Source organism: Brassica napus, chromosome C7 (genome assembly GCF_020379485.1).
Source record: "Brassica napus cultivar Da-Ae chromosome C7, Da-Ae, whole genome shotgun sequence".
In the NCBI taxonomy this organism is placed as follows: Eukaryota; Viridiplantae; Streptophyta; class Magnoliopsida; order Brassicales; family Brassicaceae; genus Brassica; species Brassica napus.
This window is the reverse complement of record NC_063450.1, coordinates 24,199,216-24,216,117: the sequence shown is the minus strand read 5'-3', so window position 1 is coordinate 24,216,117 and position 16,902 is coordinate 24,199,216. Positions and strand designations below refer to the sequence as shown.

The 16,902-nt window shown below is 36.0% G+C and overlaps 1 protein-coding gene and 1 pseudogene across 2 annotated transcripts; one reads left to right on the top strand and one right to left on the bottom strand.

The window, feature by feature from the left end:
• The first annotated feature begins 3,136 nt into the window (after positions 1-3,136).
• LOC125590505 lies at positions 3,137-3,967 on the top strand. The gene has a single exon (XM_048764091.1). The coding sequence runs from the start codon at positions 3,137-3,139 to the stop codon at positions 3,965-3,967; it is 831 nt and encodes a 276-aa protein (XP_048620048.1).
• Positions 3,968-7,457: 3,490 nt separating this feature from the next.
• LOC111205151 lies at positions 7,458-15,213 on the bottom strand (annotated as a pseudogene). Its single transcript, XR_007326124.1, has 3 exons — positions 15,135-15,213; positions 7,833-15,005; positions 7,458-7,707 (listed from the first exon to the last, which is right to left on the bottom strand). The product of XR_007326124.1 is annotated as an uncharacterized LOC111205151 (transcript).
• Positions 15,214-16,902: the final 1,689 nt, after the last annotated feature.

The following is a 16,902-nucleotide window of genomic DNA, read 5'->3' as shown; positions in this document are numbered from 1 at the left end:
GACAATACGACCAGCTCAGCCATCCACCGAGCTGAACCAGTACAGCTCGGCGGATGGCCGAGCTGGACCAAACACGCGACCAGCTCGGCCATGTCCAGATCGGCGGATGGTCGAGCTGGAACGATCATGCTGTCTTCATCCTGTCCTCGCAGCTCCCCCCCCCCCTTCGGGATTAGAACGAACCGGCTCTTGTTTCATCTCGATCGGAGTCACCGCTGGAACTTTACGATTTAAAAACCACAAGAACTCATTCTCTCGAATAACGTTCGGATTGATCATATAAAATGGCGTCGGTTAGCTGAACACATCGAATTGTCTGCGCTATATGAGGAATTTGAATTTTCTTCGGAATCGACGTCGCTTCGAAAGGGCTCATTTTATAAAATCGTAAAAATGCCTAAGTCGGAAAACGGCCCGAAAGGGTCCAGAACGCGGCTAAGAGCCCACTTAAGATGTTATACCAAATCAAGCCCAATCGTTATGACGGTTTATCTTTTGTTATGCAGGAGAAGATAAATGTCAAGTTCGTAGGATAAATGTGAAGTTTCCAAAGATAAACACGAATATTGAAGAAAAATGGAATATTTCCGCGAAGCGATAAACTCGACCAAGGGCAAAAAGGGAAAGAGCAAACCGCCTCTAGGAGGAGTATATAAGGACGTCGAGGTTGAAGAGGCAAGGGGAAAATTCTTTTAGACTTAAAACTCTCTGCACTTAGAAACTTTTAGACATTATTCTCGACATTCTCTATTTCAATGACTAGCAAGCGATTACCAGACGAACGCGCACAAGCAGCAATATCATTTTGTGCTCTCGGAATGTAGGAGATTTTGAATTCCGTGAAGCATATCTTAAGTGTTTGAATAACCTCCAACTATGTTGAGAAGTTTGGCCAAGCCTGTGGATCCTTAATCATTGCAATCAGGTCCTTGCAATTTGTCTCAAAGCTCTGGCAGGTCGAATGTTGAAGCATTCCCTCCATTGCCCACCTTAGCGTCTCCAATTCTGAATGTAGTGCCGACTCGCGCCTTTTTGAGTTTCGTGTTCCCATGAGTTGGGTCTTTCCCATGCTATCCTTTCATACCCATCCACTTCCACTAAATTGTGTTATAGAGGTCCATGAACCATCCACCATACAAATATAACCCAAGCTTAATGATATACCATGGATTTTACCCATTTTTAACCATGGTATATAGGTTTTTTTTAATACATTATAGGTTTTTTGGAGTTTTATTAGTCTGTTTTCAGGTTTTGGAGTGATTTGGAGGAAAGTGGTGATTTTGGAGATAAAATGACAAAGACCCGAAGTTGACCATCGACCATGACTATCAATCGATGGGCGAAGGCAACAATCGATCGACACAGACTTTGTGGTGTCGATCGACGGCGAAGCGCGCAGAAACCAGATTGGGTTCCAGCCGACTTAAAGCCCAAGTCCCACAAAAATTACCAGATTACCCCTGACGAGATTTAACCTAATATTTATGTGCTCTGCCATTGCTCTAGGCAACATACACTTTCATACTTTCTAATTTTCACACAGCAAAATACTTAGAGTCTTAGGTTTGGAGAGAGGACCAAGAACTCCTTCATAGCTTTGTGACTGGAACTCCAGTTTCTTTACTTTATTCTATGTATGCAATTTACTTATTCTATTGTTATGAATTGATTAGCCATGTCTGAGTAGTTCATCTTGTTAGATTTAGGGTTCATATATTCATGAGGGATTAACCCAAAATATAGAATTGCTAAGTGTTAGGATTTAATCAACTAAATTGTTCTTAATGTATGTGTTCTAGAGTAGCTAACTAGGACCTTGTCTATAGACATTAGGGCGCATTCTGAAGTTTGGTTCTTTGTCTGAAATAGTTTAGGTTGTGCTAGGATTGCTAGAAACAAGCGGAGGCTGATTTAGTAAACCTAGTGAATACGTTCAAACCCGTTCGTAACGCTCCCTGGAAGGAACATCGATCGATAACTCACTAGTTGCATTGATCGACGAGCTGAAAGGTGTATCGATCAACACCCCGTTGTTGGAATCGATTAACACTTTCTCAGGACCAACAAGTAATAGCTGAGGTCCTAGATCCGATGACAGATAGTCTAAATATATGGAAGTTGATCGACTATTCTAATTGTTTGAGTTCTAGAATATCCATATATATTAAGTAGACTATATCTCTATAATCCTGATTGTCTGAATAGAAACCCTAAGTCTAACGTCTTCCATATCAATCCTTAAAACCAAATCAATCAACTGAACAATTACATGTTCACCCCTGCTTATTTACATTTAAACCATTCGACTTAGCTTAACTACATAACTAGATTATATCTGTTGTGTGCCTTAGCTCCCTGTGAATTCGATCCCTAAGTACTACAATTGAACCTCTTATTTGAGAGAGTACAAATCACTTATAGGGTAATTTGAATAATATCAAATTTGGCGCCATTTCCGGGGAGCTTTGATCGCCATTAGATCAAATTTTGTTAGGTTTAATCTAAGTTTTTGTTACTTGCAAAAAATTGATAAAAAATTTTCTTGTCTTTTCAGGTGCATGCCCAGCAGTACCAGAAGCAACAAGGAACATACACTTCTCTTTTCAGACATGCACAACTAGAACGGACCATCCGCAAAGGCAAACGTACCGCATCGATCGACAACAACACCTATTAGTCGACCGACACTCACCTTCCACCGTCGACCAAGACTACTCTTCTGTCGACCGCCCATACCCACCCGCCTATACCCACCCGACATGGATCGACACTCCACCTCGGACATCGATCGATACTGAGCCGCGAAACATGGTTGTGACACTAGTTCTAATTTAGGATGCGACTGGGAACCTGCATGACCAGGAGGGTCATCTGCGTAATGCAGCAGGTCAGAAGATAGATGATCAGGGGGCTGTGATCCCTGATAATGATGCTGATATTGCAGCTGCTCAAGTTGTAGACGAGGTTACTAGACCAAGGACATTAGCTGATTACAACAGGCCAGATCAGTACTACGAGAACATATCTGCCATCCGTCCTCCAGCCATACAGAGGCAAGACTTTGAGTTGAAGCCTGAATACTTTACACTCGTGGGATAGACACCCTACTGTGGGGTTATCACACGAGCATCCTATGGACCATCTGGAGAGGTTCGAGGATCTAGTTTCTGCTATCAAAGCCAATGGAGTTCCTGAGGACTATATGTTTTGCAAGCTCTTCAAGTACTCACTTGCTGGAGAGGCCTCACACTGGCTTAAGCAGTTACCACCAGGATCTCTTACATCCAGGGTCGAAATCAAGAATGCATTCCTATGCCACTTCTTTGATGAGGCACACGCTGAAGACTTAAGGAGTAATATTGCTACATTCACGAAGGAGCCTACAGAGTCATTCAGAAGCTCCTGGATCAGATTAAAGTCATATCAGAGAGATTGTCCACACCATGGATTCAATCGAGTGCAGCTACTCAGCACTTTCTTCAGCGGCATGGCATATCAGATGGCTCTAGACTCAGCTAGGGATGGAAACTTCAACACTAGGAATCCAGAGGAGGCGATCAGACTTATTGAGAACTTGGCATCCAACAACAGCACCAAGAACACTGATTTCAAGAAGAAAAAAATCACCCATGCCCTAGGGAAGGAGCAGTTGGAAGATGTAAAAGCTAAGCTGGATAGTGTTCACAAGCTTCTCAAGAAACAAGTTAGCTTTGCAGAGGATGTAGAAGCTGTACATGTCAACAACGACATGGACGAAGAGGAGGATGTGAACTTTGTCAGTGGTTCAGGTTTTCAGAATCAGAGGTCTGGAAATCAGAGTGGATACAGAAACTGCTATGGCAATGGCCAGAAGAGTGGATACAACCAGAGTTCACAGTACCAGAAAACCTACAGCAGAAACTACAACATCAGCAACAAACCTTATGAAAATTCATACTACCAAAATCAACCACAGCAGACTTGAGAGAGCAAGATAGAGTCCATGATTGATCAAGTTCTTGAGGGTCAGCAGAAGATGGTGAATTTCAATGGGAAGATAGATGCTATCCACTCAGAGCTGAACTCAAAGTTTGAGTCTTTGAACACACATGTGAGGAAGTTGGAGACACAAGTGGTTTAGACAGCAAACACTATTAAAAGGCAGGAAGTCATCATGAAGGGTAAAGGAGATGACTCACTAAAGCACCATGTGAATGCCATCATGGATGATGATTTCTGGCAAGTGGTTAAGGAGGAGAAGCTTCAGGAAGGTGACTTCCAAGTCGAAAACTCCATGAGTTTCGGCGGTTCACATTGGTGTCGATCGACACAAAGCTTTGAGCATCGACTGACGGAGATAGACGAACATCGATCGACATCGGTTTCTCCACATCGATCCACAGAGGAAGTTGCAACATGCGCGACGGTCAGAATCCTAACTCACGAGGCGTTCGCAGCTAAACACCATCATCCACTCAAACCCTTCCGTATCAAGAAGTCTGACATCGATCGACACCAAGATCCAGCCGCCGATCGACAGCAACACTCAAACGACGATTGACACAATGCATCTACCGTCGATTGATGACCACTTCTAACCTACCGACTCCAGTTACCAAAGATAGATGTAGCACGACTGAATGCACTCAGAAACCTATCTCAACCTTTAGAACACTTGGCAGATAACTTCGAACAGCTTTCAGATAATGCACCAGAGCCCATGCAAGTTGATAAGACTTCTAAGAGGAGAACCTTGAGGAAAAGAAAGGAAAAGGTTCCTGAGCATCTCAAGTGAGGCGTTAATGAGAAGGAGATGGATAGCTTCACAAAAAGAGTTCACAGGATACCATTGGACAAGCCATTCGAGGAGGTTTACTTTACCCACAGGTTGTGGATGTTCTGCAGGGAAACCAAGGAAACTGAGCAGGACATACATAGGATCTTCAATCAGATCAAAGAGAAGATGAAGCAGAGGATTACACTGAAGAAGAAGAGTGATCCTGGGAAATTTGCAGTGCCTTTCTTGGTCAAGGGCATTGAAATTCCATGTGCGATGTGTGACACCGGTTCATCATTCAGCATACTACCCAAGGTAATGGCAGATTATTTGGGTCTGAAGATAGAGCAGACCAGGTCTTAAAAGATCTGAATCGTATTAAACTTGTAAGCCAATTATGTCTCTTGTGTAGTGCGTATTGTGATTGATCTAATTTTGTTTTTTATTTTTTTTATATGAGCTTAGCTGATAATAAGTGTGAATAAATCGTATAGATTTTTACTAGCAAACTTGGGTTTTTGTTATGGTATTGTTTTTTCATTTTGGTCGTCTTCCATTCTGTTTCTCAAAATTTCACTATGGTGTCTGTGTTTTATGCTGATGTTTTCTAGTAAATGTATTATTGATTGCTTATTTTTTTAGTTTATACTCATCTAAAAAAAACACTTTACAATGACTGTGTATGTCAGTAACTTTTAGTTTGAAGTCAGTTTGCAGAAGAAAAATATTTACCCTGAAAAAAAACAGAGCCTCAAAGCGTCAGAGCGTTTGAATCTTTTTCTTTAATTTCTTCTTGGCGCAAACCAAGCCATCAATCATAGCACTTCCGTTAGTCCACTGACCTTCCCTAGAAATATTTGTAGACAAATTTTGATATTATGTCTTCACTTGTGTGTTTTTGGATGTGTCCAAGACTTTAAGCATTAAGCATGTATAACTCATCGTGCCTGAAGACCGGAATGGAAAATATAATGCCACTCTATTCAAGGTTTGTCCTGGAAAACACAACCATCCAATCCCAGCGATTATGAGAAGTCATGTGATCACGGAACACAATCAATCTACTTTAGCACATTGAAATATGGGGTTTCAATCACAAAAGTTTCAGTTGTAGACATTAATGGAGAAGTTATAAGAAGAGCGATATGTGAGAGCATAGTAGGATTATAAATACTAACCTTTGCAGCAACTTCGCCAAGGAAAAGCGTTTTCTCAGATTGGCCAGCCACTTATTCTTCTCTTGGAAACATGATGAACTCGAATCCTCAGACTCAACAAAGCTGAGTGAACTCTAAGAACTTAAGAAGCCCTTCCCAAGGACATATCTGCCGATAAAATATCCTACTTATTGAAACCCATTCATAATAGAAAAAAGAGTTCTCAAGCTTGTGATAAACATCGGGTGGGTATGGGCGGTCTACGGAAAAGTAGTTTCGGTCGACGGTGGAAGGAAATCAGGATTGGTTGTTTGGTTGTTTTGTGAGCATATGAGAAAATAACAAAATCTAGGGTCATGCAATCAGGATTAAAGAAATATAGAAGTTAAGGGTGTGAGTGTGATATTTCTAGAACTCGAACTCTACTGTAAATATATCCCGCTGTCACTGCGAGTCTGATTAATTATCTAAGTCCAGTGTTGCAGCTCTCGCTTGTGAACACGTAATGAGTGTCGATCAATGCTATTTTTCTAGTCTCGGTCGACAGTACCTTAGATCGGTTTAATAGTCTCATTTGATAAGTTCACTAATGTTCCTAGACGAGTTTCTGCATGTATCTAGCAACCTAAATCAAGAGAATCAACACAGGTGGTTCTAATTAGCTACTCCAGAACATAAGCATTAATAGAAATTCTAATGATTGGTATCTATGTAATCACCCTAGCAATTCTATAGTTTTGGCTAATACATCAAAACACTAATTTATCCTAAATGTAACAAGAGAAACGACTCCTACATGATAAAGCAAAACATAGCAATAGTCTGAATTGAATTCATAAATAGAACAGAGTAAGAAATCAATGGAGTTCCAATACAAACTTTGAAGGAATATTGGTCTTCTCTACAAATCTACTGAAAACCCTAAAACTATATGCTGTGAATAAAAGATGATAAAAGATTGTATGTTGCCTAAGACAACGGCAGAGTACATAAATACTAGGTAAACGGCGACCAGGGGTAGTCTTGTAATTATGTGGATCTTCTAGGCTTAAGTCGGCCACGAACAAGTTGGTCCGTCACTGTCGATCAACGACAAGAGGTTTGTGTCATTTGGTATTCTACGTGTATGTGTGGAAGTAATGAGGAATATGGTAGTATATAGTAGGGGAAGCTTTAGAGAGAAAGAAAAAGCTGAAAAAATATTTTTTTTGACTGAGAAGCTTATAACCATGATTATCCCATTGATCTGTTAAGGTATGATATTTTCTCTTCGATTTAGCAAAAGAAAGCAAGATAAAATATCTATAAAAATAGAACATATCAAATACAAACTACAAGTAGAGAAAAAAAGAGCAGATCAAGAATACAAACTACAAGGATAAAAAGATAAAATGTGAATGTTGAAGCATGTCAACAGTATTGAACACAACCCCAAAATCATTCTAGTTTTTTCTGCTACACAAATCTGTATTATTCTTAATCATAATTATATTATAAATTAGATGCTAGATATATATAATATTTTGATACAAAAAGTAAAATTTTATTAACATATTTATTTTATATTATATATTATATTTATTGAGATATTCCACATGATTATGTTTTAATTTCTTAAAGTTTCTTTAGCCACTCAAATAGTTGGGTTCGTGCAATGAGCCATACATGCTGCTTGCGTATCATAACATTTTAATATTTCCGGTGCGTTGTTACAGCAAATACAACGTCTTCCGGTACATCCAAGGAGACGGACGCATTTTCTATCGAAGTCTAAACCATCGGCGTTTCCCACTATATAAGAAAAAATAGGATTAAAAATGGGAATATAATAGTATAAGCATAGTTGCAATTCCTATCATGATAAAATGATGAAAAATTGAATATATTTTGTATATGCATAATTGTATTGTACATACATTGATGTAGAGGAACAAGAGAAATCATGATGAGGCACATGATAGCAAGATGTGATGATGACATTATCCTAATACTCTTCTACTTAACTTTGTGTTTGTTTGCTAATTGATGGTTGTATTTCCTAACCCAAAGCCAAACACACAACCGTAACACTAGCTAATAGCATCAAGTACTAGCTCTTCGTGCTTCCGACTCCAATCTATTCAATAACCAACGAGGACCACCAGAAGCTACATATGATTGGCACCGATGGTCTCTAGTCACGCTTACTGCAATTTCCTCTGCAACCTTATTCCTTGCACCTTCAACATGTTCTAGAGAGCACGGATACAAGAACGGAAGTGCATAAATAATCTTTTCTAGCAGGTAACCAAACCAAGGGAATCTGGTTGGGTTCAAAAGGGCCTCCCTGGCCATTCCACAATGATATTCGTATGGTGCGTCGATATACGACTTTCCATCACCCAGCAAAATCCCTGCAACTCTGCTTCAAGCTTGGAATTAACACCAGTAAAGGCTCTTCTACTGTGTAAAAGAGCTTTTCCATCGTGATTCCTAATTATCCAAGCAGCTCCACATATACGTTCAGCACTATTCCAGCTCACACCAACATTGCATTTTAACAAGCCTGCAGGAGGAGGAGACCACGAAACAGAACTGTTAAAAGTCTCCACCTGCACTGGCTAAGCTTGAGGAACCTTGAAGTTGACGACCACTCGTCAGCCTCTTCCAGTGCCTTAGCTGCTGCAGTACAAGAACTTGCTTGCACATTTTCAAAGATCAGGGCGTTTCTAGTTTTCCAAATCTGCCACAGTACCCAGGGGAAGACTCTGTTCTGTGTATAGTGTGAACGTCTCCCATTGGCGAAGATGAGATGATAAACATTGAGGAAAACAGAAGACCTTGAGAAACCATTTAGTGGTAATTGCACACCTGAACGATCCCATACCTCCTTGGCAAAGGGACATGAGAACAAAAGATGACAAATAGACTCAGAGCTAGCTTGACATAGTCAGCATCTGGAATCCAAATGCAAGCCTCTTGAATTCAGGCGTTCTTTCACTGGCACAGCTCCTGCCAATACTCTCCACAAAAAATGTTTTAACTTCGGTGGTGCTCTGATTTTCCAGATAGCTTTCCACAGATTATTTTCAATAGGTGGGAGACCAACGTGAAGAGGTTGTTGATGCTCTTTCAAAAGTTCCAAAAGTTTCCTACCCGACTGAGAAGAATAGCAACCATTGGCAGTGTAACCCCATTTAAAAGAGTCCTTCCTACTCATGTGAGGTTTCAGTTTGAGAACTAACTCGGCGTCCTCATCTGTGAACGTCTGCCTCACCAAATTGACATTCCATTGACACGACCCTTCTACCAAGAGATCAGCTATCGTCAGAGTGAGATCAATGACACTATCTTGCCTGTACATTGGAATTTTAGGCACACCATCAATGATCCACTTCTCACACCAGACGTTAGTATCTCTGCCATCACCTACATCAAGGACCAAACAAGAAAAGATGTATATATGAAAATGCTGTAGTTGGTATAACTTATAGTACACGAAAAATAAAAATGCTTCTTCAATATTTCGATCTCATTCATATTAACAACTCTCTTCCAAACATGAGACTACGCCAAGCAAAGGATGGGCGAGCACCCATGTCACATTCAAGAAAGGAGCTCCGCATGTAATATCTACTTTTGAGAACCCGAGCCACAAGAGATTCAGGGCGAGACGAAATCCTCCATGCTTGTTTACAGAGCAGCGCTTGGTTGAATTTCTCGATGTCATGAAAACCTAAACCACCCTCCTCTTTTTTCCAACAGAGCTTTTGCCATGATACCCAAGCGATCTTCTTTTTACGCACTCCACTACTCCACCAGAACTCCGACATCACACTTGTGAGCTTCCTACACAGGTCTTTCGGTAACCGGAACACCGACATAGCGTAGAGAGGTAACGCGAAACATTTTAGCGCATACTTGGTATGATTCAAACAGTCTTATAACGTTGGTATAGCGAAAAATTTGACAAAAATTCAAATTTTAAACTCTGCGATGTTATTGCCTTAATTGTTACCAACTATCTAAAAAAATCAATTCAAATGTATTGTGCAAATATTTTTGTTAACAATATATTGTAGATACAATATTTAATAACAAAATCCGGAAATATTTATATTGCTTCGTCTACAAGTTTTATTTAATATCACAATTAGTTATATTTTCGTTATACTTACAGAATTTTCGCTAACCTACTTTAATTGGATTAGCATTAACTCTTACAAATTAAAAAAAGTATATTCTAATTACAATATACTCGCATAATATTCCTTATTCCACAAAGTAACATATTTATCAAATCTTTAAAATATTGTGACCTACATTTGCGTAACCTAAATCCGTTGTACCACCTACCAATTATAAATATAGCATCAGAATACCACAATATTCATCAAACCTATGGATACAGAAAAAAAAATGGCGAACAATATGCAGCTAACTTTCTTGAACGATATCAAACCACCCAAGACTGCATGTCGCATCCAAGTGAAGATTATTCATACATGGAGACATTTCATGAAAGACGTTGGAGAATCTATGGAACTAATCCTATGTGATGCAAATGTAAATTTAACGTTCTATATCGATTTGTGATTTCTATATATTGATTTTGTTAAGATACAAGCTAACGGATATAATTCTTTTTATCTTTTTAAAGGGAACAAAAATCCATGCCTCGTGTAATAAGACATACATTGCTTAATTTGCCAAACATGTCTGTCTTGGAGTATAGATAAGTATATATTTAATCTTTTTAGTGGGCAAAGATTGGGGTTCTGCCGGTGGGGAAATTTTGCAGAGAATCTTCACACAGCTAGCCAGTAAACAGAAGGCATGGTAATATGTCTTCTACGATTTGCTAAGATTGGGAAATATAGAGATATCTAATATTCAACTTATGTTTTGATCTACACATTTATATATTGCAATAATAGATATTAACCTAGAACACGGCATTTTGTTCAACTTAAGAGGCTCTTCATATTTTATTTATTAAGTGAAGTTCAAATCTCAAATGCTTATGATGCAAGTCAGATGTTTGTCAATCCTGAAATACCAGAAGCAGGTGAGTTTAAACAAAGGTCTTTAACAATCTTATAATAAAAAATATATAGAAATCTACTAACACATTAAAAAAAACTAATATCTCTAATACCAATCCGGTTGCATGTTTTGTCGGATAGTGCTTCAGATCTTCTTCAAACACATCAATATCCTCAGCTTATATATGTCCAGATATGTTCTTAGTTCGGAAACAACAATCAAACTGTTCCTGTATATTTTTTTTTGCAAAGGTTACCGGTTCATATCGGAGAGGAACGGGTCTGTGGTGTCCTCCTGCGGTCGCTGAATCGCCATCGATCGGAGAAGACTTTCGTTTTTATTTCTTTGTTCGATATGTCCAGATGTTGTCGTAACTTACAAGATCACGCATAGGCTTGGGCCTCGATATAAGAATTGAATTTGTTAACATTTAAACTCATTTTTTTAAAACCCAATATTTAAAAAAAAAGTCATCAAAAACCCATTCTTTCAAAACCCATTTTAATAAATCATAAATTAAAAAATTAGATTTTAATTTTTCAAGTATAATTTAAATATTGACCATGTTTAGAAAAAAAAATTTATAATAACTACAGATTAAATCCCTTTTATATATTTGGTTTTCTATTTTGAATATGATATATATATATATATATATATATGTGTGTGCAACAATCTTTCCAATAGCGACAGATATAATTACATTTCATAATTTCTATACTATTAAACAAACAAACATCATTTTAAAAAATATTTCAACCAAATTTCAAAAACGCAAACGCTTGATCAAATCCATATAAATCATGATGACTTTAAACTTAAAAAATCTATATAAACACAATAATAATCTACGTAAACTTTGGTTTTAGCCGGAAAAAAACCCGCGCTTTCTAAGCGCGGGTCAAAATCTAGTTATAATTAAAAAAGCTTTACACCATTTTTGCCCTCCGTGTAATAAAATAGTTCAACATAATAGTGAACTGGTAAACCGTAAAAATATCTAAAATAATTTTTAAAAAACGAAGATAGGTTGAGATTTTATGTTGTCACTATTGACTTCTTGAACTTGACTTAGCTATGCTTGCATGGAAAGTGTTTCCATACTGCTTTCTAGTTTTATTTTGCTATCCTTATCACTCTGAAGCAAGTATGACAAAGTCTAAAGAATAAGAAAACTTCATAGCATCATATTATACAGAGATTACTTTAGGATAGTTGGTGTATTCTCCGCTTGTTATTCTTCAATTATATATTGTTTGCCATCGATCTCCAATAGCTTTCCCATAGTTTTATTTCTCATTAAAATGATCTATTACCAAATCTACTCGCTTTCTTTGCATATACTTTCATTTCAACATCTATAGACTATGTATTTGATGAGTGAAAAGAGGGTTATAGTCCAAAATATCAAAGAAAACTAATTATAAATACAATAAATAATTTATTTATATAGTTAAACCAATTAACCAGGTCTTAAAAGATCTGAATCGTATTAAACTTGTAAGCCAATTATGTCTTTTGTGTAGTGCGTATTGTGATTGATCTAATTTTGTTTTTTTAATTTTTTTATATGAGCTTAGCTGATAATAAGTGTGAATAAATCGTATAGATTTTTACTAGCAAACTTGGGTTTTTGTTATGGTATTGTTTTTTCATTTTGGTCGTCTTCCATTCTGTTTCTCAAAATTTCACTATGGTGTCTGTGTTTTATGCTGATGTTTTCTAGTAAATGTATTATTGATTGCTTATTGTTTTAGTTTATACTCATCTAAAAAAAACACTTTACAATGGCTGTGTATGTCAGTAACTTTTAGTTTGAAGTCAGTTTGCAGAAGAAAAATATTTACCCTGAAAAAAAACAGAGCCTCAAAGCGTCAGAGCGTTTGAATCTTTTTCTTTAATTTCTTCTTGGCGCAAACCAAGCCATCAATCATAGCACTTCCGTTAGTCCACTGACCTTCCCTAGAAATATTTGTAGACAAATTTTGATATTATGTCTTCACTTGTGTGTTTTTGGATGTGTCCAAGACTTTAAGCATTAAGCATGTATAACTCATCGTGCCTGAAGACCGGAATGGAAAATATAATGCCACTCTATTCAAGGTTTGTCCTGGAAAACACAACCATCCGATCCCAGCGATTATGAGAAGTCATGTGATCACGGAACACAATCAATCTACTTTAGCACATTGAAATATGGGGTTTCAATCACAAAAGTTTCAGTTGTAGACATTAATGGAGAAGTTATAAGAAGAGCGATATGTGAGAGCATAGTAGGATTATAAATACTAACCTTTGCAGCAACTTCGCCAAGGAAAAGCGTTTTCTCAGATTGGCCAGCCACTTATTCTTCTCTTGGAAACATGATGAACTCGAATCCTCAGACTCAACAAAGCTGAGTGAACTCTAAGAACTTAAGAAGCCCTTCCCAAGGACATATCTGCCGATAAAATATCCTACTTATTGAAACCCATTCATAATAGAAAAAAGAGTTCTCAAGCTTGTGATAAACATCGGGTGGGTATGGGCGGTCTACGGAAAAGTAGTTTCGGTCGACGGTGGAAGGAAATCAGGATTGGTTGTTTGGTTGTTTTGTGAGCATATGAGAAAATAACAAAATCTAGGGTCATGCAATCAGGATTAGAGAAATATAGAAGTTAAGGGTGTGAGTGCGATATTTCTAGAACTCGAACTCTACTGTAAATATATCCCGCTGTCGCTGCGAGTCTGATTAATTATCTAAGTCCAGTGTTGCAGCTCTCGCTTGTGAACACGTAATGAGTGTCGATCAATGCTATTTTTCTAGTCTCGGTCGACAGTACCTTAGATCGGTTTAATAGTCTCATTTGATAAGTTCACTAATGTTCCTAGACGAGTTTCTGCATGTATCTAGCAACCTAAATCAAGAGAATCAACACAGGTGGTTCTAATTAGCTACTCCAAAACATAAGCATTAATTAATAGAAATTCTAATGATTGGTATCTATGTAATCACCCTAGTAATTCTATAGTTTTGGCTAATCCATCAAAACACTAATTTATCCTAAATGTAACAAGAGAAACGACTCCTACATGATAAAGCAAAACATAGCAATAGTCTGAATTGAATTCATAAATAGAACAGAGTAAGAAATCAATGGAGTTCCAATACAAACTTTGAAGGAATATTGGTCTTCTCTACAAATCTACTGAAAACCCTAAAACTATATGCTGTGAATAAAAGATGATAAAAGATTGTATGTTGCCTAAGACAACGGCAGAGTACATAAATACTAGGTAAACGGCGACCAGGGGTAGTCTTGTAATTATGTGGATCTTCTAGGCTTAAGTCGGCCACGAACAAGTTGGCCCGTCACTGTCGATCAACGACAAGAGGTTTGTGTCATTTGGTATTCTACGTGTATGTGTGGAAGTAATGAGGAATATGGTAGTATATAGTAGGGGAAGCTTTAGAGAGAAAGAAAAAGCTGAAAAAATATTTTTTTTTGACTGAGAAGCTTATAACCATGATTATCCCATTGATCTGTTAAGGTATGATATTTTCTCTTCGATTTAGCAAAAGAAAGCAAGATAAAATATCTATAAAAATAGAACATATCAAATACAAACTACAAGTAGAGAAAAAAAGAGCAGATCAAGAATACAAACTACAAGGATAAAAAGATAAAATGTGAATGTTGAAGCATGTCAACAGTATTGAACACAACCCCAAAATCATTCTATTTTTTTCTGCTACACAAATCTGTATTATTCTTAATCATAATTATATTATAAATTAGATGCTAGATATATATAATATTTTGATACACAAAGTAAAATTTTATTAACATATTTATTTTATATTATATATTATATTTATTGAGATATTCCACATGATTATGTTTTAATTTCTTAAAGTTTCTTTAGCCACTCAAATAGTTGGGTTCGTGCAATGAGCCATACATGCTGCTTGCGTATCATAACATTTTAATATTTCCGGTGCGTTGTTACAGCAAATACAACGTCTTCCGGTACATCCAAGGAGACGGACGCATTTTCTATCGAAGTCTAAACCATCGGCGTTTCCCACTATATAAGAAAAAATAGGATTAAAAATGGGAATATAATAGTATAAGCATAGTTGCAATTCCTATCATGATAAAATGATGAAAAATTGAATATATTTTGTATATGCATAATTGTATTGTACATACATTGATGTAGAGGAACAAGAGAAATCATGATGAGGCACATGATAGCAAGATGTGATGATGACATTATCCTAATACTCTTCTACTTAACTTTGTGTTTGTTTGCTAATTGATGGTTGTATTTCCTAAGGATGTACAGTTGAGACTATATATATATAATTATGTAAGAGCAACCTTATTACTCTAGTATCTAAAATATAAATCATAAAAGATTTTCTTTTAATAAAAATAAATAAATTAAGTAACATAAATCTATAAAATAGTGTAAGAAATATATATTAACAAATGTAATTAAAGGTCTTAAGAATATTTCATAATATCTTAAATACATTTTTTGTCTATTTTCTCAATTTGTCCTTTATTACTTAGATATTCATTGAATTGTATGGATAAATTGCTAAATTATGCATTCATTGTATGGTTTACTTATTTTAGTTTTTCCTATTTCAAAGTAAAAAGTTTAATAAAACTATAACTTTTTTATAAAATAACGTATCTGTTATCATTAATCAATTATTGTAAACCAATAATTAATCTATTTTATGAATTTTTTATTTTTCTTGTTCGTTTAGTTGTGATTTATCATTGTCCATAATTTTTTATATAGAAGGCTAAAGGTTGCAATGGTTGACAATGAAACATTGCAATGGTTAGTTAATTGTTGCAATGGTTAATACCAAATTTTGCAATGGCTCATCAGCGAATACAACAAGCACCAAATTGTATAATCACGAGAGGATACAATTACAATGGTTTATTACCCTATATTATAATGGTCCATCACCAATAGTTGCAATCACCAACAATTGCAATGTCTAATTTAGTTAGTTTCAACTGTTCATCTAGAAAATTATTATAGTTCACTTAAACGGTTTCAAAGAATCACCTAAATCTCCACAAATTATTCCCATGTATGTGTAATTAAAATTCAATTAATAAATATCACACGGATATATTAATAAATAAAATTACCTAAATAGACATGGACATTTTATCTGAAACCCAAATAAATAAAACCAAAGCAGACAAAACAAATCCACACCAAAACATGGTATTATAAACCATATAAGATAATATAAACCATATATTTAATTTTTTAAAATTATAATATTAGAAAAATAATTAAATTACACAACAAAGCAAATTATCATAAAATTTTTAACATATATATATATTAACATAGTCAAAAATAACGTAGTCATGATCAAACTTTTAATATAATCTAAAGATATGATAAGATCTTTGATGGATTTTTAAAAATTAATCTATTTTGTGATTTGTTTTATTTTCCTTGTTGTTTGTTTAGCTGTGATTTATCATTGTCCATAACTTTTTATATAGAAGGCTAAATGTTGAAATGGTTGACAATCAAACATTGCAATGGTTAGTTAATTGTTGCAATGGATAATAACAAAATTTGCAATGTCTCATCACATAATACAACAATCACCAAATCTATAATTACAAGAGGATACATTTACCAGAAATTACAATGGTTCATTAACATATTCTATTACAATGGTCCATCGCCAATAGTTGCAATCACCAACAATTGCAATGTTTTATTTAGTTAGTTTCAATTGTTCATCTGAAAAAATATAATAGTTCACTTAAACGGTTTCGAAGAATCACCTAAATCTTTACAAATTATTCCCATATATGTGTAATCAGAAATTCAATTAATAAATAGCACATATAACAAACTCATACATAAATTAAAATCTGCACATATGAAAATATTTGTTCATGGTTAACATTTTATGTTGCATTA